Genomic DNA, 17469 nt, shown 5'->3' with positions numbered 1-17469 from the left:
TCCACAAACAAGGCCACACCACCGCCATTCTTATTCTTTCTATTTGTAAGATTTAATTCATATCCATCTATTACAAAGTCCTCTCCTTTCTGTTTATTAATCCATGTTTCAGATACTGCAATCACACTGAATGGATGTGTAAATTTTCTTAAATATTCCCTTATTTTGTGAAAATTTGCATATAAACTTCTACTATTAAAGTGGATTATAGATATTTTGCCGTCGACCTTGACAGTTTTGTTGAATTGTTCTTCAGTATGATAGTAGCAGGTATTTTTGATGTTAAAAAAGTTCAGTTCTGGATCAATGTCCTGCTCTGTGAAGTGTGTTTTGTATTCCGTGTTTACTGGTGAATTTATCTCCTGATTAGCAATCCTTTGTGGTAGCAATGTATAATTCCCAGATAATGAATTAATTGATTGTTTCATCCTTGAATACGTTACGCTTTAGCTTCCGTTGTTGTCTTCTATTACCTGCTTTGATGACTGTAGATTGTTTGTCCCGCTCCTTGCCTTTGTAGTCAAGTGACCTGTTAATATTTTTCCAGATCCTGGATGCATTTGATGACCAGCACCTTGGCTTCCTCCGGTGTTCCGTTGAGCTTTATAAATATTTTACAGTTTGCAGTCCAGGTGTTCTGAATTTTACCCAGTTTCTTTAGGTATCGTGCTTTCTTCGCTATGTCAGCATTGGATCATGAAGTCTGTATGTGTTTCATAGTGTCGAACAACCTTTGTACAGTTAAAGCCAGCAGTTACTACATGACGGAAACACCAACGTTATCTTTTTTTTATGCGTTTATACACAGGTCACGCTGATTACTGAACAAAAACCCAAAGATCAGATGTTAAACAGATTTATTTGCTCTCTCTCCTCCTTAAACATGTTTTTAATGTTAGTTATAATTCAGAATTGGCGACTGAAACACGAAGGACACATAAGAACATCAGGAAATAAAACACCAATAAATATAACCTCAGTAAAAGAAGTCAGCGGGGGTTACTACAGCTGTGTACCAGGGCCTGCGCTTTGTCGGTGGGATTGCTTGCGAGACGAGCGGGTCTATCCCACGCTTTGCCGTGAGACTGGGCAGACATCTCCGAAATCATCGAAGCACTTTTGCAAAGAGGCTGTATCTTGACAAACCGACCAGACACATGAAGATTAAACCACTACATTCTCGGCTAAAAAAAATATTAAAATGGTATTTGGTGACACACAAACAGGGTTTTTCAAAGTTCAGTTCTGTTAGCTTCCACGTGCCGGTTGTTGTGTGCTAGAAACAATGGCCACCAGGCCAAAGCAATGGTTTTGACTCGATCAGCGTTAACCCCGCCCCCTGAGTTTGATGGGTGAGGCTGACAGATAAAATTATTTCATGATGAGAGCCAGGCGCCAGGACTGCCGAAATGAAATAAATAAATATATCATTAAATAATTAATTAAATGTGTCAATAATTAATTAAAATGTGAAATACATAAATAATTAATTAAATGTGTCAATAATTAATTAATTAAATGTGTCAATAATTAATTAAAATGTGAAATACATAAATAATTAATTAAATGTGTCAATAATTAATTAATTACATGTGTCATAACTATTTATTTAATTAATTAATTCCAATTTTAATTAATTATTGACACATTTAAATAATTATTTAATGGTGTATTTAATTAATTCATTATGGCAGTCCTGGCGTTCCATATCTTGGTAGCTCCCTGCTGTAAAAACATTTTCAAATTGGTTTTGTGTACTACCATAAATTTGATCATAGAAAAGTATAATGGAAAATCAGCTTTCAGCAGTGACATGCAGTGTTGGGGAGTAACGGAATACATGTACCGCCGTTACGTATTTAAAATACAAAATATGAGTAACTGTATTCCGTTACAGTTACCGTTTAAAAAGGTGGTATTCAGAATACAGTTACTTTGTTGAAATAAATGGATTACACGGCGGTACTTTCCTGTTTCATTTTGTCGCGGGTCAGGACTGTTTGGGTTTTGTTTGACAGCTACGTTCTGTTGTTCCAGGCGGCAGCGTTACGGTTGCCATGGTTACAGGGCGACGCTCTCTCTCTCTCTTCGACTGTGTGTTTCCTGGGTGAGAGAGAGCGCCTTTTCGTTGTTGTTGTTGTTGTGCTAAGCTAACAGGCAGAATGCTACAAGCATAGCTCTAAAGAATGTAGCATCATGGGCAGTGTAGTCCGTGTTGCAGGGAGAATGGACTGCCATACACGTTATGGGTCTGTGAGCGCGAGGAGGGAGAAAAAGGGGAGTGGAAAGGTACGAGTTGTCATCGAGGAAAAACGGCAGCTGGAAGCATGTAAATATAATAATAACCACTGCAGCCAAGAAGAGTGCCTGACGAGCCCAGTTGTAAGTAAGCTACTAAGACTCGACTGTACACCGTGTTCGTGTTTTCCTCCGAAAACAATAAGTTCCGTTGGAGCAGCCTTTCAACGCCTCTCTCTGTCCCTCGCAAGAAAAGTTGACCCACACAACAAAGTAAAGTTATTTTTCGGCTACAAGCCGACAGGGACCCCGCCGTATTAGTCAGAGGTCCCTTTACTACAGTTCGGAGTCGCGGACCTTCAGTAATAGTAATAAATCACACAGCAACAGTACATTCACGTTGTTGTAAAAAGCATGATAATATTAAGTAATCCAAAGTATTCAGAATACGTTACTGTCATTGAGTAACGTAACGGAATACGTTACAGAATACATTTTGGGGCATGTATTCTGTAATTGAATACATTTTAAAAGTAACCTTCCCAACACTGGTGACTTGTGATGGCTTAACTTGGCTTTGCTGTAAGCAGCAGAGAATTGAAGAAACACACATTAGCATAAAGAGAGATTCATTGATTTATGAAAAAAATTTCAAAAGTAAAAGTCATTTTTGTTCATGGAATAGAAATTATTCATCTGTCTAAGGTTGTTTAGCTGTATTTACTCAGGTTAATATAGAAACTGTGAATGGAAACTGTAACAAAACTTTTATCCTTTGCCCACAAAAGATTTTTAAGGCTGAAACATAGAGGAGGCTCGTTTAAATGGCAGGCAAATATGGGCAAATATGCCATTTACCAGGCTGTAACAATTTGGACCAAGTCTCAGAATTTTAAGTGTCTTTGAAGTATTTCATTGCTGTTAAATTAATTCTGGGGCTATGCTTTCATTACTGTAAACATGAAGCCATAACCTCCATGTTGGTTCATTCGTGTGACTGTCCAAAGAAAAAACTCTCTGTTATAACTCAGATAGAAATACAAGATTTAGATTTATGTTAAACGCTTTTGAACAGCCAGTCGCCCTGGCCACATCTGCCATGAGCCCTGACACACTTGTCTGGGATCCAGACTGTGGAATCTAAGCTGGTTTTGTTATTGTATTTCTTGGAAGCACAAACTGTCAAAGAGTGTCAGCTTACTTAAAGCAAAAATGCAAGCCTCTGTTGGTCATTTAACTGGGACTTCTAAGTTGCTGACACAGTATTTCTCTTTATTTTCAATGCTGACGTCTGCATGTATTTCAAGGCTTCAAAAATAAATAAATAAATCTTGTCAAAATATGTAAATATATTTTCTAAAGGGACATAAATGCTTGATGTGCAGTCTCTAATCCGACTGTCACCTTCTCTGACAGTAGGTGTCAAAGATTTAATGAGAAGTTTTTTTCTTCATAGCTTTCACTGCTAGTAAATTGTCACTACTAGTTTCATTTCTATATTAAGGTGTTCATCTGTAATTGATGTGCCTTTTTTAACCATTATCTAAGAGTCTGTGAGGCAGAAATGACTTATACGCATAACACAAACTGAAAACCGGTCCATGAAAATCGTCTCTGTGCCAGAGTGTTTAAGGGTTTTCGCTCAAAGTTTTAATGGGATTTTTGAAAAGGATTTCCTTTGATCTTTTTTGATACTATTTATTTGTAAATTTTCATCGTCCTGTTGAAAGGTCCAGATCATCTTCATCTTTTAGTCAAGTTATCCTGAGCTCTCTGAATAGATTAATTGAAACGTTTAGTCATTGACTGCACACTGACCATTTCCTCATCATGCTTTACAGTTAATATATGAGACCCATTTTATTGAAAGTTACCTATGGTCTGGTGAATATATCTCCTTTTCACTCATCTGCACAGATAATTTGACTAAACTGGATTTTAATTTAGGGACGTCATGAGCTTTCCTCTATCACTTCTCATAAACAACAACCGGTGAACTAGTAAAACTGACTGTTCTGCATGTATACTTTTATTTTAGGTAAACTCATAAAGCGGCCTTTTAATATTTAGCCTACATGCACTTGAAATTCACTTCACATATCTCTATGCATACTGTAGATTAATATAATACTGTGTACAGTGCAATCTACGTGAAAAATCGTGCTCATTGTTTTTTTACACCCATCATCACTCTAATGCTGCTCGTGCTCGGTCACGGTCAGCACGTGCCAGTGTTGTGCCACAAACTCCCGCCTGTCTCCTCTCGTCTTTGTACCTTCAAGACATTTCGCTGTGAAGGACTGTTTACGTCTCAGCGCTATTGTGAATGCCGACGAGACATTTCCGGCGTTTCTTACTTCAAGTTAAAAGCTTTGAAATGGTGATTCAGCTTGATGCTTTTATTGTGAAGGAACTATCGGAGATGCACATAGGTGTGTTTACAGAACTTCTTCTTCTTTTTTTTTTTTTTCTTTTGTCCTCAGCGCGGGTGAAAAAACTCGGGCTGCACGTAACCGAAGCTGCTCACTGCAAAGGTCGGTGCTGGTAACCGGAACACGGAGGGCCCCCTCCACCGACTCATACAACTTTTTTTTTGTCGTGTAGTCGTCGCCACAAACCAAAAAAAACATCTACAGCTTATACAAATTTAAATTACATACATACATTTAAATCCTACACTCCTCTTGCAGGATTGAGTAAATAGTTCGTACGTGCATGCGTGCATGGATGTTTTATGGTATTTGTGTTCTTGTGTGTGAGGCTGCGTGTGCATGTGTGTGATGTGGACTCAGTAGGATTTCTTTTGTGGTTTTTTGTATGTCTGGCTGGAGTCGTGCAGGGAACAGACAGGGTCGAAGAAGAGGTGGAGCAAGAAATGTTCTAGACAGTATTGCTAAGAGCAACGTGTTCTTTCTTCTGAAAATCTGAAAATCTTTTTAGGATCTCAGGATGGCCTGTGCACACGGACAGCTGTTTTCAACTGTGATGAACCCTGTCACTCCATTATCCCACTGTGCAAGACTAGTTTCTTGCACGTTAACTGCTGTAAACATGCACGTTTCAGTCAGCACAGGAGAACTACATTTAAAGCACGATGTCAGCATCATCGGGAACATTATGAATCTCGCAATCTTCAGAGACTAAAGATTGCTCAGTATCCCTGGTACCAAGTACCAAATATGTACCAAGTTCTGTCACTCTGATGGTTGATTGAGCAGAAGGGCTGGAAGATGCCATTTTCATGGAGAATTTCAAGCCCAACAGATGGGAATTACCGTTCTTTTCCAAAGTTACAGCTGCTAGAGACGCAGTGGCCAACTCTACGGTTTTTGAAAATAGCTGCCACACCTACCCGCACCCTTTAAGATCAACCCACTTCCAGACCACGCCCTCTTCTGTTATTTAAAAAGAAGACCGCCGTCTCATTCCTTCAAACCTTTTTTTTTTTTTTTTTTTTAGCTCAAAAACAGAGAGAAGTATGGCCTCTACAGCCCTGCGCCACCCTGCGGAGGAGGAGGAAAGTTCTGCGGATGAGGGCACAATATTACCTGACACGTCCGGTTACTATCGACCCTTGGAAAAGCAGCAGCAAGCGGACGAGCTTGACGGTTGGGCATCTTCTTTGTTCATCGATACCGTGAAAACTGCTGTGTATCATCTTGTCAACCTCGTAATCAACAAGTACCTCACTGACACATGCAACGGTTGTATGTCCGATCAACCCCACCAGAAACAGCACGAGTGTTCGCGAGTGTTGGAGGATGACTTTTACGCTGAAAATTATTACAGCATCAGAAAAAGACTCCTCACCCCTCGTTTCATTCCATCCATTCAACGGCTGCTGATTGCTCGCCACATCAAAATGGACGACGTCAAAGTCTGCATGGTGGCGGAAACTCTCTTGCACGAACTGAAATCGGAAAGGAAAGTCTTTGACGCCATCGCCGAGGCATACCACAATCTGGTAGGTTTGGACATGGTGAAAATCAGACAGCGACGGTTGGTCGCAGAGTTTTACAAAGGGGGCTGCTAATTTTTTCTCTGAAAGACTGATTTTGTCATGGAACGCTGTGCGGCAGGCAGGAGTAGGACCCAAAATGCAGGACTCACAGGCACGAGGGAATAAACTCAAAAGGCAGCTTTATTGCGTAACAGAAGATGATAGGCGATACAAAACTAGACTGGGGAAAAACTAACATACGCAGAGACACAGGGAGATCCACACAACATGAGGGACGACGTCACGCTGAACAGAGGGAGACGCAGACAGAAATACACAGAGGGTTAACGAGGGGAGTGGGAACACACGGGGAACACAGGTGACACTGATAATCATAACGAGACAGGGCGGGGTGAACTGAACACTGACGGGAGAGGTGAAACAGGAAGTACAGAGGAGAGAGAGCACGAGTAGAACACCAACGTAACGGGCAGGGGAGACACGGAATAAACACGAAAGGGGACGAGGGCTCATAAATACATAGAGGGCACACAGGGGGAAGAGAGAGCACGGGGAGAACTTAGACATAATGGGCAGGGGAAGCATGGAATAAAACATAAGGAGAGACGAGGGCTCACAGATACACAGAGGGGCACACAGGGAGACATGAAGGGCAAGGGATCAAAACTAGAAACCATAGAGTAAATCACACAAGTACAATAATACGAAAATCACAAAGAACTAAAAACGCTGGGTCAGGAGACCCAGGACCGTGACAGCACCCCCCCCTCAAGGGCTGGCTCCAGACAGCCCAAACACAGAAAAACAAAACCAAACAGAAAACAACCCAGGGCGGGCGGCGGGGGCCCAGGACGGAGGGCTCGGAACAGAAAACAAAGAGCACAGAAAACACCGGAGCCCAAGAAAACAACCCAAAACACAGAGCAGTTCAGGGGGCCGACCGTGCGCAAGGCAACGGCGGAGACGCGGAAACAGTTCAGGAGGCCGACCGTGCGCAAGGCAACGGCGGCGACGCGGAAACAGTTCAGGAGGCCGGCCGTGCGCAAGGCAACGGCGGCGGCGAAGGAGACGACGGAGCAGTTCAGGAGGCCGACCGCGCGGAAGGCAGCGGCGGCCCTCCAGTCCCAGGCGTGCCGGCCATGGCCCGGTGGGCGCAGGGCCAGACGAGGCAGCTGAAGAGGAGGCCGCGGCAGACGAAGGCTCTGAAGAGGAGGCCGCGGCAGACGAAGGCTCTGAAGAGGAGGCCGCGGCAGACGAAGGCTCTGAAGAGGAGGCCGCGGCAGACGAAGGCTCTGAAGAGGAGGCCGCGCCAGACGAAGGCTCTGAAGAGGAGGCCGCGCCAGACGAAGGCTCTGAAGAGGAGGCCGCGCCAGACGAAGGCTCTGAAGAGGAGGCCGCGCCAGGCGAAGGCTCTGAAGAGGAGGCCGGGCCAGGCGAAGACTCGGAGGCCGGGCCAGGCGAGGTCGCAGAGGCTGAGGCCGGGCCAGGTGATGACGAGGCGGTCGCAGATGGCGGCTGGACAGGCTCCTCGGGCCCTCCAGCTGATGCGGCGTGAGGCTGAACGGGCCCCTCGGACCCTCCAGCGGAGACAGGAGGCTGAACGGGCCCCTCGGACCCTCCAGCGGAGACAGGAGGCTGAACGGGCCCCTCGGACCCTCCAGCGGAGACAGGAGGCTGAACGGGCCTCTCGGACCCTCCAGCGAAGACAGGAGGCTGAACGGGCCCCTCGGACCCTCCAGCGGAGACAGGAGGCTGAACGGGCCCCTCGGACCCTCCAGCGGAGACAGGAGGCTGAACGGGCCCCTCGGACCCTCCAGCGGAGACAGGAGGCTGAACGGGCCTCTCGGACCCTCCAGCGGAGACAGGAGGCTGAACGGGCCTCTCGGACCCTCCAGCGGAGACAGGAGGCTGAACGGGCCTCTCGGACCCTCCAGCGGAGACAGGAGGCTGAACGGGCCTCTCGGACCCTCCAGCGGAGACAGGGAGGTGCTGGCCGGGCTCACTGGAACCCCCAGCGGACGAGGTAGATGGCGGCGTGGGAGCCGCGGAGTCCTGGATGAGCTCATCCGAGCTTCCAGCAGGAGCTGAAGTAGAGCCAGAGAGGATTGGGACCCCGGGCTCAATGTTAAGCTGGCTAGAAAACCGCACTGCTACGGGGAACTGGGCCAAAGGTTCAGGTGCGAGCTGAGCTGCTGGACACACGGGGACCTGAGCTGCTGGACACACGGGGACCTGAGCTGCTGGACACACGGGGACCTGAGCTGCTGGACACACGGGGACCTGAGCTGCTAACGGTGGAGAAGTAAATGACTGCACAGGGGACTGAACTGATGTCTGTAGTAACGGTGGTGGTGAGGGTGGAGTAGGTGGTGGAGTTAATGACTTCACAGGGGAATGAACTAGAGGTAGTGACGGTTGTGGTGCTGGTGGTTGAGTGGGTGACTGTGCTAAAGGAGGCTGCACTGGGGACACCGGAGACTGCACTGGGGACACTGGAGACTGCACTGAGGGTGGCTGCGAGGGAGCTAACTGAGCTGTCGATAAGGCTGATGATTCTTCTACCAACTGAGCTATTGACTGGGCTAAGGATTGAAATAAGGTTTGTAGTAAGTCAGGCTGTGGATGTGACTGTGCTATGGGAAGCGAGGCTGAATGTGGTGGAGGTGGCGACTGAGCTTGAGGCCGGGCGGCTAACTGAGCTTGAGGCCGGGCGGCTAACTGAGCTTGAGGCCGGGCGGCTAACTGAGCTTGAGGCCGGGCGGCTAACTGAGCTTGAGGCCGGGCGGCTAACTGAGCTTGAGGCGAAAGTGGTGGTGGTGGAGTTGGTGACTGGGCTACAGGCGGCTTCCGAGCAGGTGACACTGGAGACTGAGCTACAGGTGGCTGCCGAGCAGGGGACACTGGAGACTGAGCTACAGGTGGCTGCCGAGCAGGGGACACTGGAGACTGAGCTGAAAGCGGATGGGCAGCTGACTGAATAAACATAGCTCCAGAATAAACAGATCCAGACGGAACAGTCTTAACTCCTGGATCTGAAAAAACATCAGGCGCACAGTCTTCTGAACCAATGGGAAAACGAAAACTTTTATTTTCCCGAACCGGAGAAACATGAGCTGTAGTGTTCATGTAGCTGGCGTTCGCAGCTTTGGGGGAAACAGTCTGTCTATCCCTTGACAAAAAAGGCGAATGAAGGGAGACTCTGTCACTCACCCTAGGCGGTTGTTTGAGCTGAATCCCAGGCTCCTGCTGGAGCTGTGAGTGCTGGCTGCGTGTTCGCTGCCTCCCTGTTGGAGAGGGAGCGGCGCTGGCGGAATGTGACGAGGGAGGACTCTGCTGTGGCTGCTCCTGCTGTGATGTGGAAATGCTGGGTGAGTCAGGTGGCACGATAATAATCCCTAACATCTTGTAAAAGGCTTGTGCAGGCGTGAGCTGATTGCTTGCAGGCTCGTAGTAATCCTCCCGGGACCGGCTGGAGCGTTTTCTGCGAGACCTGGGCGTCCGCGGAGAGGAAGCAGGTGAGCGGACCGAAGGGTAAGCAGCTAGTGAGGAGCGGCAGCACGGGGGCCCTCCAAGCACTAGCCAAGTCCCGTCAAAACGGGAGCTGCGCTTCCACGGTGAGTCCGCTGGATCCATTACTGGTGACGTCGTACTGTCATGGAACGCTGTGCGGCAGGCAGGAGTAGGACCCAAAATGCAGGACTCACAGGCACGAGGGAATAAACTCAAAAGGCAGCTTTATTGCGTAACAGAAGATGATAGGCGATACAAAACTAGACTGGGGAAAAACTAACATACGCAGAGACACAGGGAGATCCACACAACATGAGGGACGACGTCACGCTGAACAGAGGGAGACGCAGACAGAAATACACAGAGGGTTAACGAGGGGAGTGGGAACACACGGGGAACACAGGTGACACTGATAATCATAACGAGACAGGGCGGGGTGAACTGAACACTGACGGGAGAGGTGAAACAGGAAGTACAGAGGAGAGAGAGCACGAGTAGAACACCAACGTAACGGGCAGGGGAGACACGGAATAAACACGAAAGGGGACGAGGGCTCATAAATACATAGAGGGCACACAGGGGGAAGAGAGAGCACGGGGAGAACTTAGACATAATGGGCAGGGGAAGCATGGAATAAAACATAAGGAGAGACGAGGGCTCACAGATACACAGAGGGGCACACAGGGAGACATGAAGGGCAAGGGATCAAAACTAGAAACCATAGAGTAAATCACACAAGTACAATAATACGAAAATCACAAAGAACTAAAAACGCTGGGTCAGGAGACCCAGGACCGTGACAGATTTTTTCATTCTTAGAAAGTGTAACCAGCATTTTACCAAACAATGTATTCTACATATAGTGCATTTAAAAAAATAAAATAAAAAATGTACCCACGTAATCGGTGATGAATTGTGAAGTTACAATTCTTTTCTGAAAAAGCATTTTTATTTTTGTATATAAATAAATGTTGATGTTGTGCTATGGGATTGTATGTTTCAATTTTACTTATAATGTGCCAAATCACTACAACAGGCGGCTCAAGGCGATGCCATCCAAAGTAAGGTTCTTGTTAGCCGCAGTGTTTCTAAGATTTTTACGCCCCGTTACAATAACCTTAGTTCTATCTGAACTTAGAAGCAGAAAATTAAAGCTCATCATGCGTCTAAGACATCCCGGCAGTTTAACCAATAAAAGCGGGTATCATATGCATAGCAGTGAAAATGTATGCTATGCTATGCCTTCTAAAGCGCGTATAATGTAAACAAAACTGGTCTTTGCACAGAAGCCTGTGGAGCTTCATAATTAACCTCAGTGTGTGAAGAGGACTCTCCATTTAATAATAGCTGTAATAAAATGTTATGGCCAACGGTGTTAAACGTTGCACTTGGGTCTAGCAGGGAAGATTTCAACTTTTCAATATGAATGAAGGCTGAAAACTGATTAGATTAATGTCTGATGATCTTTTCTGTGCTTCTTCAAGTTTGTAACACCAAACATATTAAAGGATGATATAAGGTTCACAGGAAGAGTTTAATTAGACACACATTTACTATTTTCTTTATACTCTTTCTTTCTTGACATGTTTAATATAATTACTATCAGAGGAGAAAATGAACCTTGTGTAGTTTAAAAACTTTTTATTTAATCAAACTGTAATGTTGTTGAACTCTGACGGACGTGTCTTTTAATCTTGTCAACAAATCCTTAATCACCTAAATCTGCCATTTATCATCTAGTAAAATGTTCCCTCTGCTTCTGTTGCACATCTCCCCGGACACTCTCTGCTTCACCTGTCCTGTGCAGGTGGTCCAACCCCTGCCTGCCTCCTTAAACTGGGGTGTTTAAATCTCTTTACCTCTGTTGTGAACTTCACACAAAGTTTGTGGTAACAAAATCAAACTGACGAGGATCTCATTTGAAAAAAAAAAAAAACCACACACGAGACAAAATAAAAACAGACTGCTCAAAGCAAAAGCAGAGCCCTCACAGCTGGTAGTACAAAACACAGCGACAACATGCGTATTAGATACCCTCAGTGCCAAAAGCATAAATATGAAAAAGGTGGGGTCACCAAGAATATCCTAAAAATGGCATTGAGGTGGGTGTTACAGTGAAAAAACAAAAAGCAGCCAAATTTTCATCTGAAAATGTTGAATTTTAGTAAAAACAATGCTCTGTAGTTTGATACTGTCGTTACAGACAAAGCAGATGTTTAAAGCCTTCAGACGCTCATTTGAAATGCACACATTCTCCTTATCAGCTGGAAACATTAAAGCCGCAAAATGACTTTTTCGAACGGATAAAAACTATTGAACAGCAGCAATGATGAGCCTGTACCAGAATTTGAATGTACATGTGTTGAAGGTGCGGGTCTTGTTGAATTATTAAACATACTTTCTTTAATTTTTCGAGCCACAAAAACAACAACTTTTAATTTCTTCTGCTTGAGTCTCGGCCTCGGGTAGCTCTACTTATCACTGCTCAGTCAGTTGTCTGTTTGCGCTACTTTTTCAAGGAGCAGCGGATTATTGGTAAGGGTGACTTTATGTGTTTAGCTACTTAAGTGGAAGTACTGTGGATAGTTTTACCTTACATACATAGATCTACCAGTACAGCTTCTGAGGTAACTGTTTACAAAATGTTATAATCTATCCACAAGTTCTTTGCAATTTTACATTGATAAACATTATCCTTAACACATTTGGCCCACATAAAGTGCTATGGCCATCACACTGTCATTTAGAATTGTTTAAATAACTCGTGTCTTAAGTCCTTCCATGAAACAGAAAATAAAAAAAAATAAAAAGTCGCATGGTTCACTTTATATTTCTAACATTTTGTGATATAAAGTCGTTCATAACAAACTGAAAGGCCGGGAGTTTAAAATGCAAACCGATGGAAGCAGAAGTAGAAGACTATAATGTCACAGAGCACACGGTGTCTATTATTGTGTAGACATTTATAAATAAGAGCTTAATAAAGATGCTTAACTGTTTAACTCCTCTCTGGAGGGGAGAGGGAGGGGAAACAGGAGGACAAAGGAGGGGGGAACAACTAAGCTGTAGTGCCTCTTCACCTCACTGTACAATACCTTGTGCAATACTTTTTGTAAATAGTCAACAGTGCAATAGACTCAATACTTGAAATGTGCAATTCACTTGTATTTTTATTTTTTATTCCTATTTATTCTATTTATCCCCTTTGTATATTTTATTTATATTTGTCTCTGTATTTATATATATATATATATGTGTGTGTGTGTGTGTGTGTGTGTGTGTGTGTGTGTGTGTGTATATAACAATTCTGTAACTGTAACTTCGGTCGTTGCTGTGCTTTTTTTGGAAGTCGAATTTCCCAGAGGAACCCACCCGAGGGATTAATAAAGTTCTATCTTATCTTATCTTATCTTATCTTATCTTATCTTATCTCTCTTAATTTCTTAAGAAATAAACAGGTGGCGTGATCTTTATCAAAAGTGGATGTTGCATCTGTGGCTAAACCCCTGTACCCAAAAATCTGCTGTGTGTGAGGCTGTGTAAGTAAAGCTTGCCCTTCACACCCGCGTGTAACAAACCATTTGTTGGGGGGTTGTGGATTTGACACCTCAGCATTGTGAAAGTGGGGGAAACATGTTTCTGGCTGTGCATAAGATTTCTGCTTACAACTTAGAATCTCAGTTCTAAATGAAATTCAGATGTTTTTTAAGTATGGCTAATGTATTAATTGACTTCTAAGGCACACACACACACACACACACACACGCACACGCACACACACGAACAACAACAACACCAACACAGAGAAGAAGAAGAGGGGGTCGTTTTACTACGCATCATAAAAACGCAATCATTCATCTTCCAACTGTATCTTTCTGTTCTGGCTTTAGAATCATTGGTTGTTTACTGAGCCGTACTTTGGGAGTCATACTGTTGTGATACTGGGGAGAAAAGGGTAAGGTTTGATAGACTAAACCCTTACACACATAACTTGAAAAAACCTAAAGAGTGTGTGAGACTGCTAGCTATGTTGTTCAGCAATAAACACATCTACAAATGTGTTAGTAAAGAGCGACTTGTACTTCTGTCCTATTAAGCAATGGTTTAACAAATTTCACTGCAAACTATAAAAGGAATCACACACAGAGTAATCACTGTTAGAACACACAAAACAACAGCCTACATTTTCATTTTTGAACATTTGGGGTTTTTTTTTCCTGTTTTGTTACCTTTGGTAACAAAATAAACGTGTGTAATAAATATGACAGATGTTGCATAGACTGTCTCTAGGAGCGACTAAAATTTAAGGAAAAAAATGAAAGCAGAACTGAAAAAAGCTAAAGCACGTGAAACAAATTAAAAAAACAAACAAAAAAACTGAAATCAGACTTGAAGCAAAGTGATATAACAGCAACAAACACAGAACAAAGGGGAGCAGAGGAAGGCTGAGCCAGACACGTGAACCCTAGGCCTGCAGTCCCTATGCCGTTCCTAACATCAGTACACACAAATAGGAAAAATTCCCACAGAGAAAAGAGCCACACCTCCGGCTAGCTGTCCACAGTCATCTCAAAGGAGAAGAGCTTTGATGCCAAGCCTGCTTTTATGTGCCTCCACTGGGCCTACAGTATGTGTGTCTGAGACAGTCAGAGTGAATGTGTTTACATAGACATGTACACTGATTTCTGCATGATTTTTGCAACATTGTTCACTTAAGTACATGCATTTAATATAGTAATTGTCATCATTATGGGAACCATTGCATGATATCCTTAGGGAAGCTGTGACTTACACAGTGGTCCTCTGTCAGGATAAGCAGTCCACTTGACCGGCAGTGCTCATCCAGTCAAATCTAAATTTAGACATCAATTAAAATATGCCAAAGTGAATCGGGGTCTCTGCTTATCTTTCTGTTAAAGTCACTACACACCACCAGACTTAGATTAAACCATAAATTCAAACCATGTGATATTTAAAGTGTGTATTTTTGTTTGTATGTTTGTATACAGTATTGTTAATGGAAAATTGTATTTAGTAGTCAGTATAATCTTTTAGTGATATAAGTTTGCATATGGTAGAATACTGCATGTAGTTATTTGTATTAGGAAATATTCAACCATGTATACTTAGAGGCATATAATCAATTGTGTGTGATCTCTAACAGGCTGCAGGCTTGGTGTGCACTCCAGGAATGCACCCCCACGTCCTGGGAGCATGAGACTTCGTACCTTGTTTTATTGTTTTACGGTAGGATTAACGTAGCTATGTCTGTTTTAGTTTAAGTGCTTCTTTACATATAGATGAACTGCTGGACTTCCTCACCATGTTATTTAGGGTGAGGGGGAGACTACCCTTTCCTGACCAAGGATGTACCTTTTGTGCTTTCATGACCCTTTGATCAGCAGGACACACACAGACACACACAGACACACACACACACTGAAGTATAAATAAAGACCGGGGCAGTTTCTTAGTGCGAGTCTCTCAGTAGGGAGCTGCCCTTGCTAGCAAGAACTCTGATCCAGCACTGATTCCTGACGCCGTGGGGAGCCAGCACCGAAGCCTGTGCACAGCCCTCTTGGACGAGGAGAGAGCCCCAGGACGTTAAATTCGGGTCTGGGCCGGTGTTTTTAATCTTGTCCACGGCGGTGGGATTCAGTCCGATGATCTGAATCACCAGTGAGACATCGGAGAGTGAGAAACACTATTTGGTATATAAAGACGGCCGCAAAAGTTTAAAGAAATGTGATAAAAAATAAATTAAAAAAAAAAAAAATAGGTTTAAGTTCGCCAAAAGGAACCGTGTTTTGACCAGTTTTAGAGGTAGCCGAAATTATCTCGTGACAAATTAGTTCGCAAATGTCTATGTGTGTGTATGTGTCTGGAAGTAAGTTGATTTTACAGCACAATACGCTGCTGAACTACTTCCATTTTTGTTTTCTTTGCTGAGGCTCACGTGCTGGTGACAAAGGAGAACGGTTGAGTTTCATCTCATAAAACTGATACCGCTTCACCGTTAGGGTGAAGTCGAAGGCCGTATCAGTAAACCACTCTGAAGTCAAGCGTGCCAGTGACGGCCCAGCAAAATCTTTGAAAATGGGTGATAAACAAGTAAAATTAACACCTGATGAGAAATGTCTAGAAAAACAGCAAGCCGGAGCAGGACTAATCCAAAAGAAAGAGAGAGGAATGCATAGTGGAAGAGCAAGAGGTAGAGGCTACACACACACACACCAAACAGTGACTTTAACACTACATGATGGAGGTGTGGAAAAGAGGGACATTTTGTACGTGACTGTAAGAAACAAAGAAGACAGTAACTCAGAATAGGATAGCAGCTCAGCTGAAGAGAGCAGTTCAGACTAGGAAGAACATAATAATCCCTCACCCAACACGGCGCTGTGGTGGGAAAGGCTCCATCATAAACACGCCCTGCGCCCTGTGCAGAGGTTCAGGCCAAGAAGAAGAAGACGACGACTTCCAAGCCCAAGAAGGTCGGCCCCAGCGTGGGCGAGCTGATTGTGAAAGCCGTGGCCGCTTCCAAGGAGCGCAACGGCGTGTCCGCGGCCGCTCTCAAGCAGGCTCTGGCTGCCAGAGGCTACGATGTGGACAAGAACAAGGCCCGTGTCAAGACCGCCATCAAGAGCCTGGTGGCGAAGGGCATTCTGGTGCAGACCAAGGGCACCGGGGCCTCCGGATCCTTCAAGATGAACAAGGCTAGTGAGACCAAAGCCAAGACGCCCGCCGCGGCCAAAGCCAAGAAACCGGCAGCAGCTGCTAAGAAGTCGCCTCAGTGAGAGTGGTGAGAACACAAATTTTGTTATTTAATGTGGGAAATCAAAATTTGGGTTAGCAAACCTGGGAAAAACAAAACTGACTGCTTAAGTTGGAAAATTGAGAAGGAGTCTGAAACACTGCAAAAATACAAACATATACAAAATCACACAGAACATGCATTAACCCTACTAATACAAACATAAAATAACTCATGAAGATTAGACATCTTAAGCGTGAGTCTGTTTATCATCTTGTCCAAGTCACCTCGTGTGATGCAAAGACCAGTGGAACTCATGGCACATTACATGCTCTGCTGGATATGCAGCTCCACAGACATGTATTAGACCTGCCTAATAACACAAACACCCATGCAATGAAAATTAGCTTGTTATCTTTCATCAGTGTTAAAATAGTGTCAATTTAGCAGACACTTGTTATCAAATACTGAATTTATCCAATGCAAAAAATTTGACTCTCTGGGTTGCAGGACAACAGTTTAACTTTTGTGAAAAAAAAGGATCCTGGTTTGACCAACCAGTGATCAGACAATAAATTTAGTTGTTAATATAGTAAATTGGGAGAAGCTTCCTGCTTGATTGATGCAGCACAAGTAATTTACTGTATGAGGGAAATTGTCTTTTGTGATACTATTTTGAACATGCTTTTCTGTTGTCCTGTCAACTTAGTGGGTTAATAGCTGATATGCAAATTATTTGATCGGTTTTAGATTAATGAAAGGTGACTGAATTCTAGCACGAGTGAATGGGATGTTTGTTGTGTGTTGAGTGGAGACTCTAAAACACTGAGTTTCCTGTTTTGATGTGCGAGTGAATCCTGTATTTAGATACACAACTCTGAATACGTCAGAACAAACTTCTTTTGTGAAGTGCATGACAGCATGTCACATGTTTTATGATGAAGGGAAAAAGGAAAAATTGAATAAAATAGATCTGTGACCTAAATGAGTGAAGAGCGCAGAACTG

At 44.0% G+C, this 17469-nt stretch overlaps 1 protein-coding gene across 1 annotated transcript; it reads left to right on the top strand.

Moving 5' to 3' along the window:
• Window positions 1-15568: 15568 nt before the first annotated feature.
• LOC146717125 (histone H1-like) lies at window positions 15569-16506 on the top strand. The gene is made up of 2 exons (XM_085466824.1): window positions 15569-15596; window positions 16157-16506. The coding sequence occupies exons 1-2, from the start codon at window positions 15569-15571 to the stop codon at window positions 16504-16506; spliced, it is 378 nt and encodes a 125-aa protein (XP_085322950.1).
• The last annotated feature ends 963 nt before the right edge of the window (window positions 16507-17469 follow it).

This window comes from Copadichromis virginalis, linkage group LG2 (genome assembly GCF_057382275.1).
Source record: "Copadichromis virginalis isolate Kocher_CV1m ecotype Utaka linkage group LG2, C_Virginalis_male_GT1.1, whole genome shotgun sequence".
NCBI lineage: Eukaryota > Metazoa > Chordata > Actinopteri > Cichliformes > Cichlidae > Copadichromis > Copadichromis virginalis.
Note: the sequence above shows the minus strand (reverse complement) of the source record. Positions and strands in the feature narration are given on the sequence as shown.

Coding starts and splice junctions, on each gene's coding strand:
- LOC146717125 (XM_085466824.1), top strand. CDS start 15,569: ATGTCTATGTGTGTGTATGTGTCTGGAA. Junction 15,597..16,156: donor GTGTGTGTATGTGTCTGGAA/GTAAGTTGATTT, acceptor CGCCCTGTGCAG/AGGTTCAGGCCAAGAAGAAG.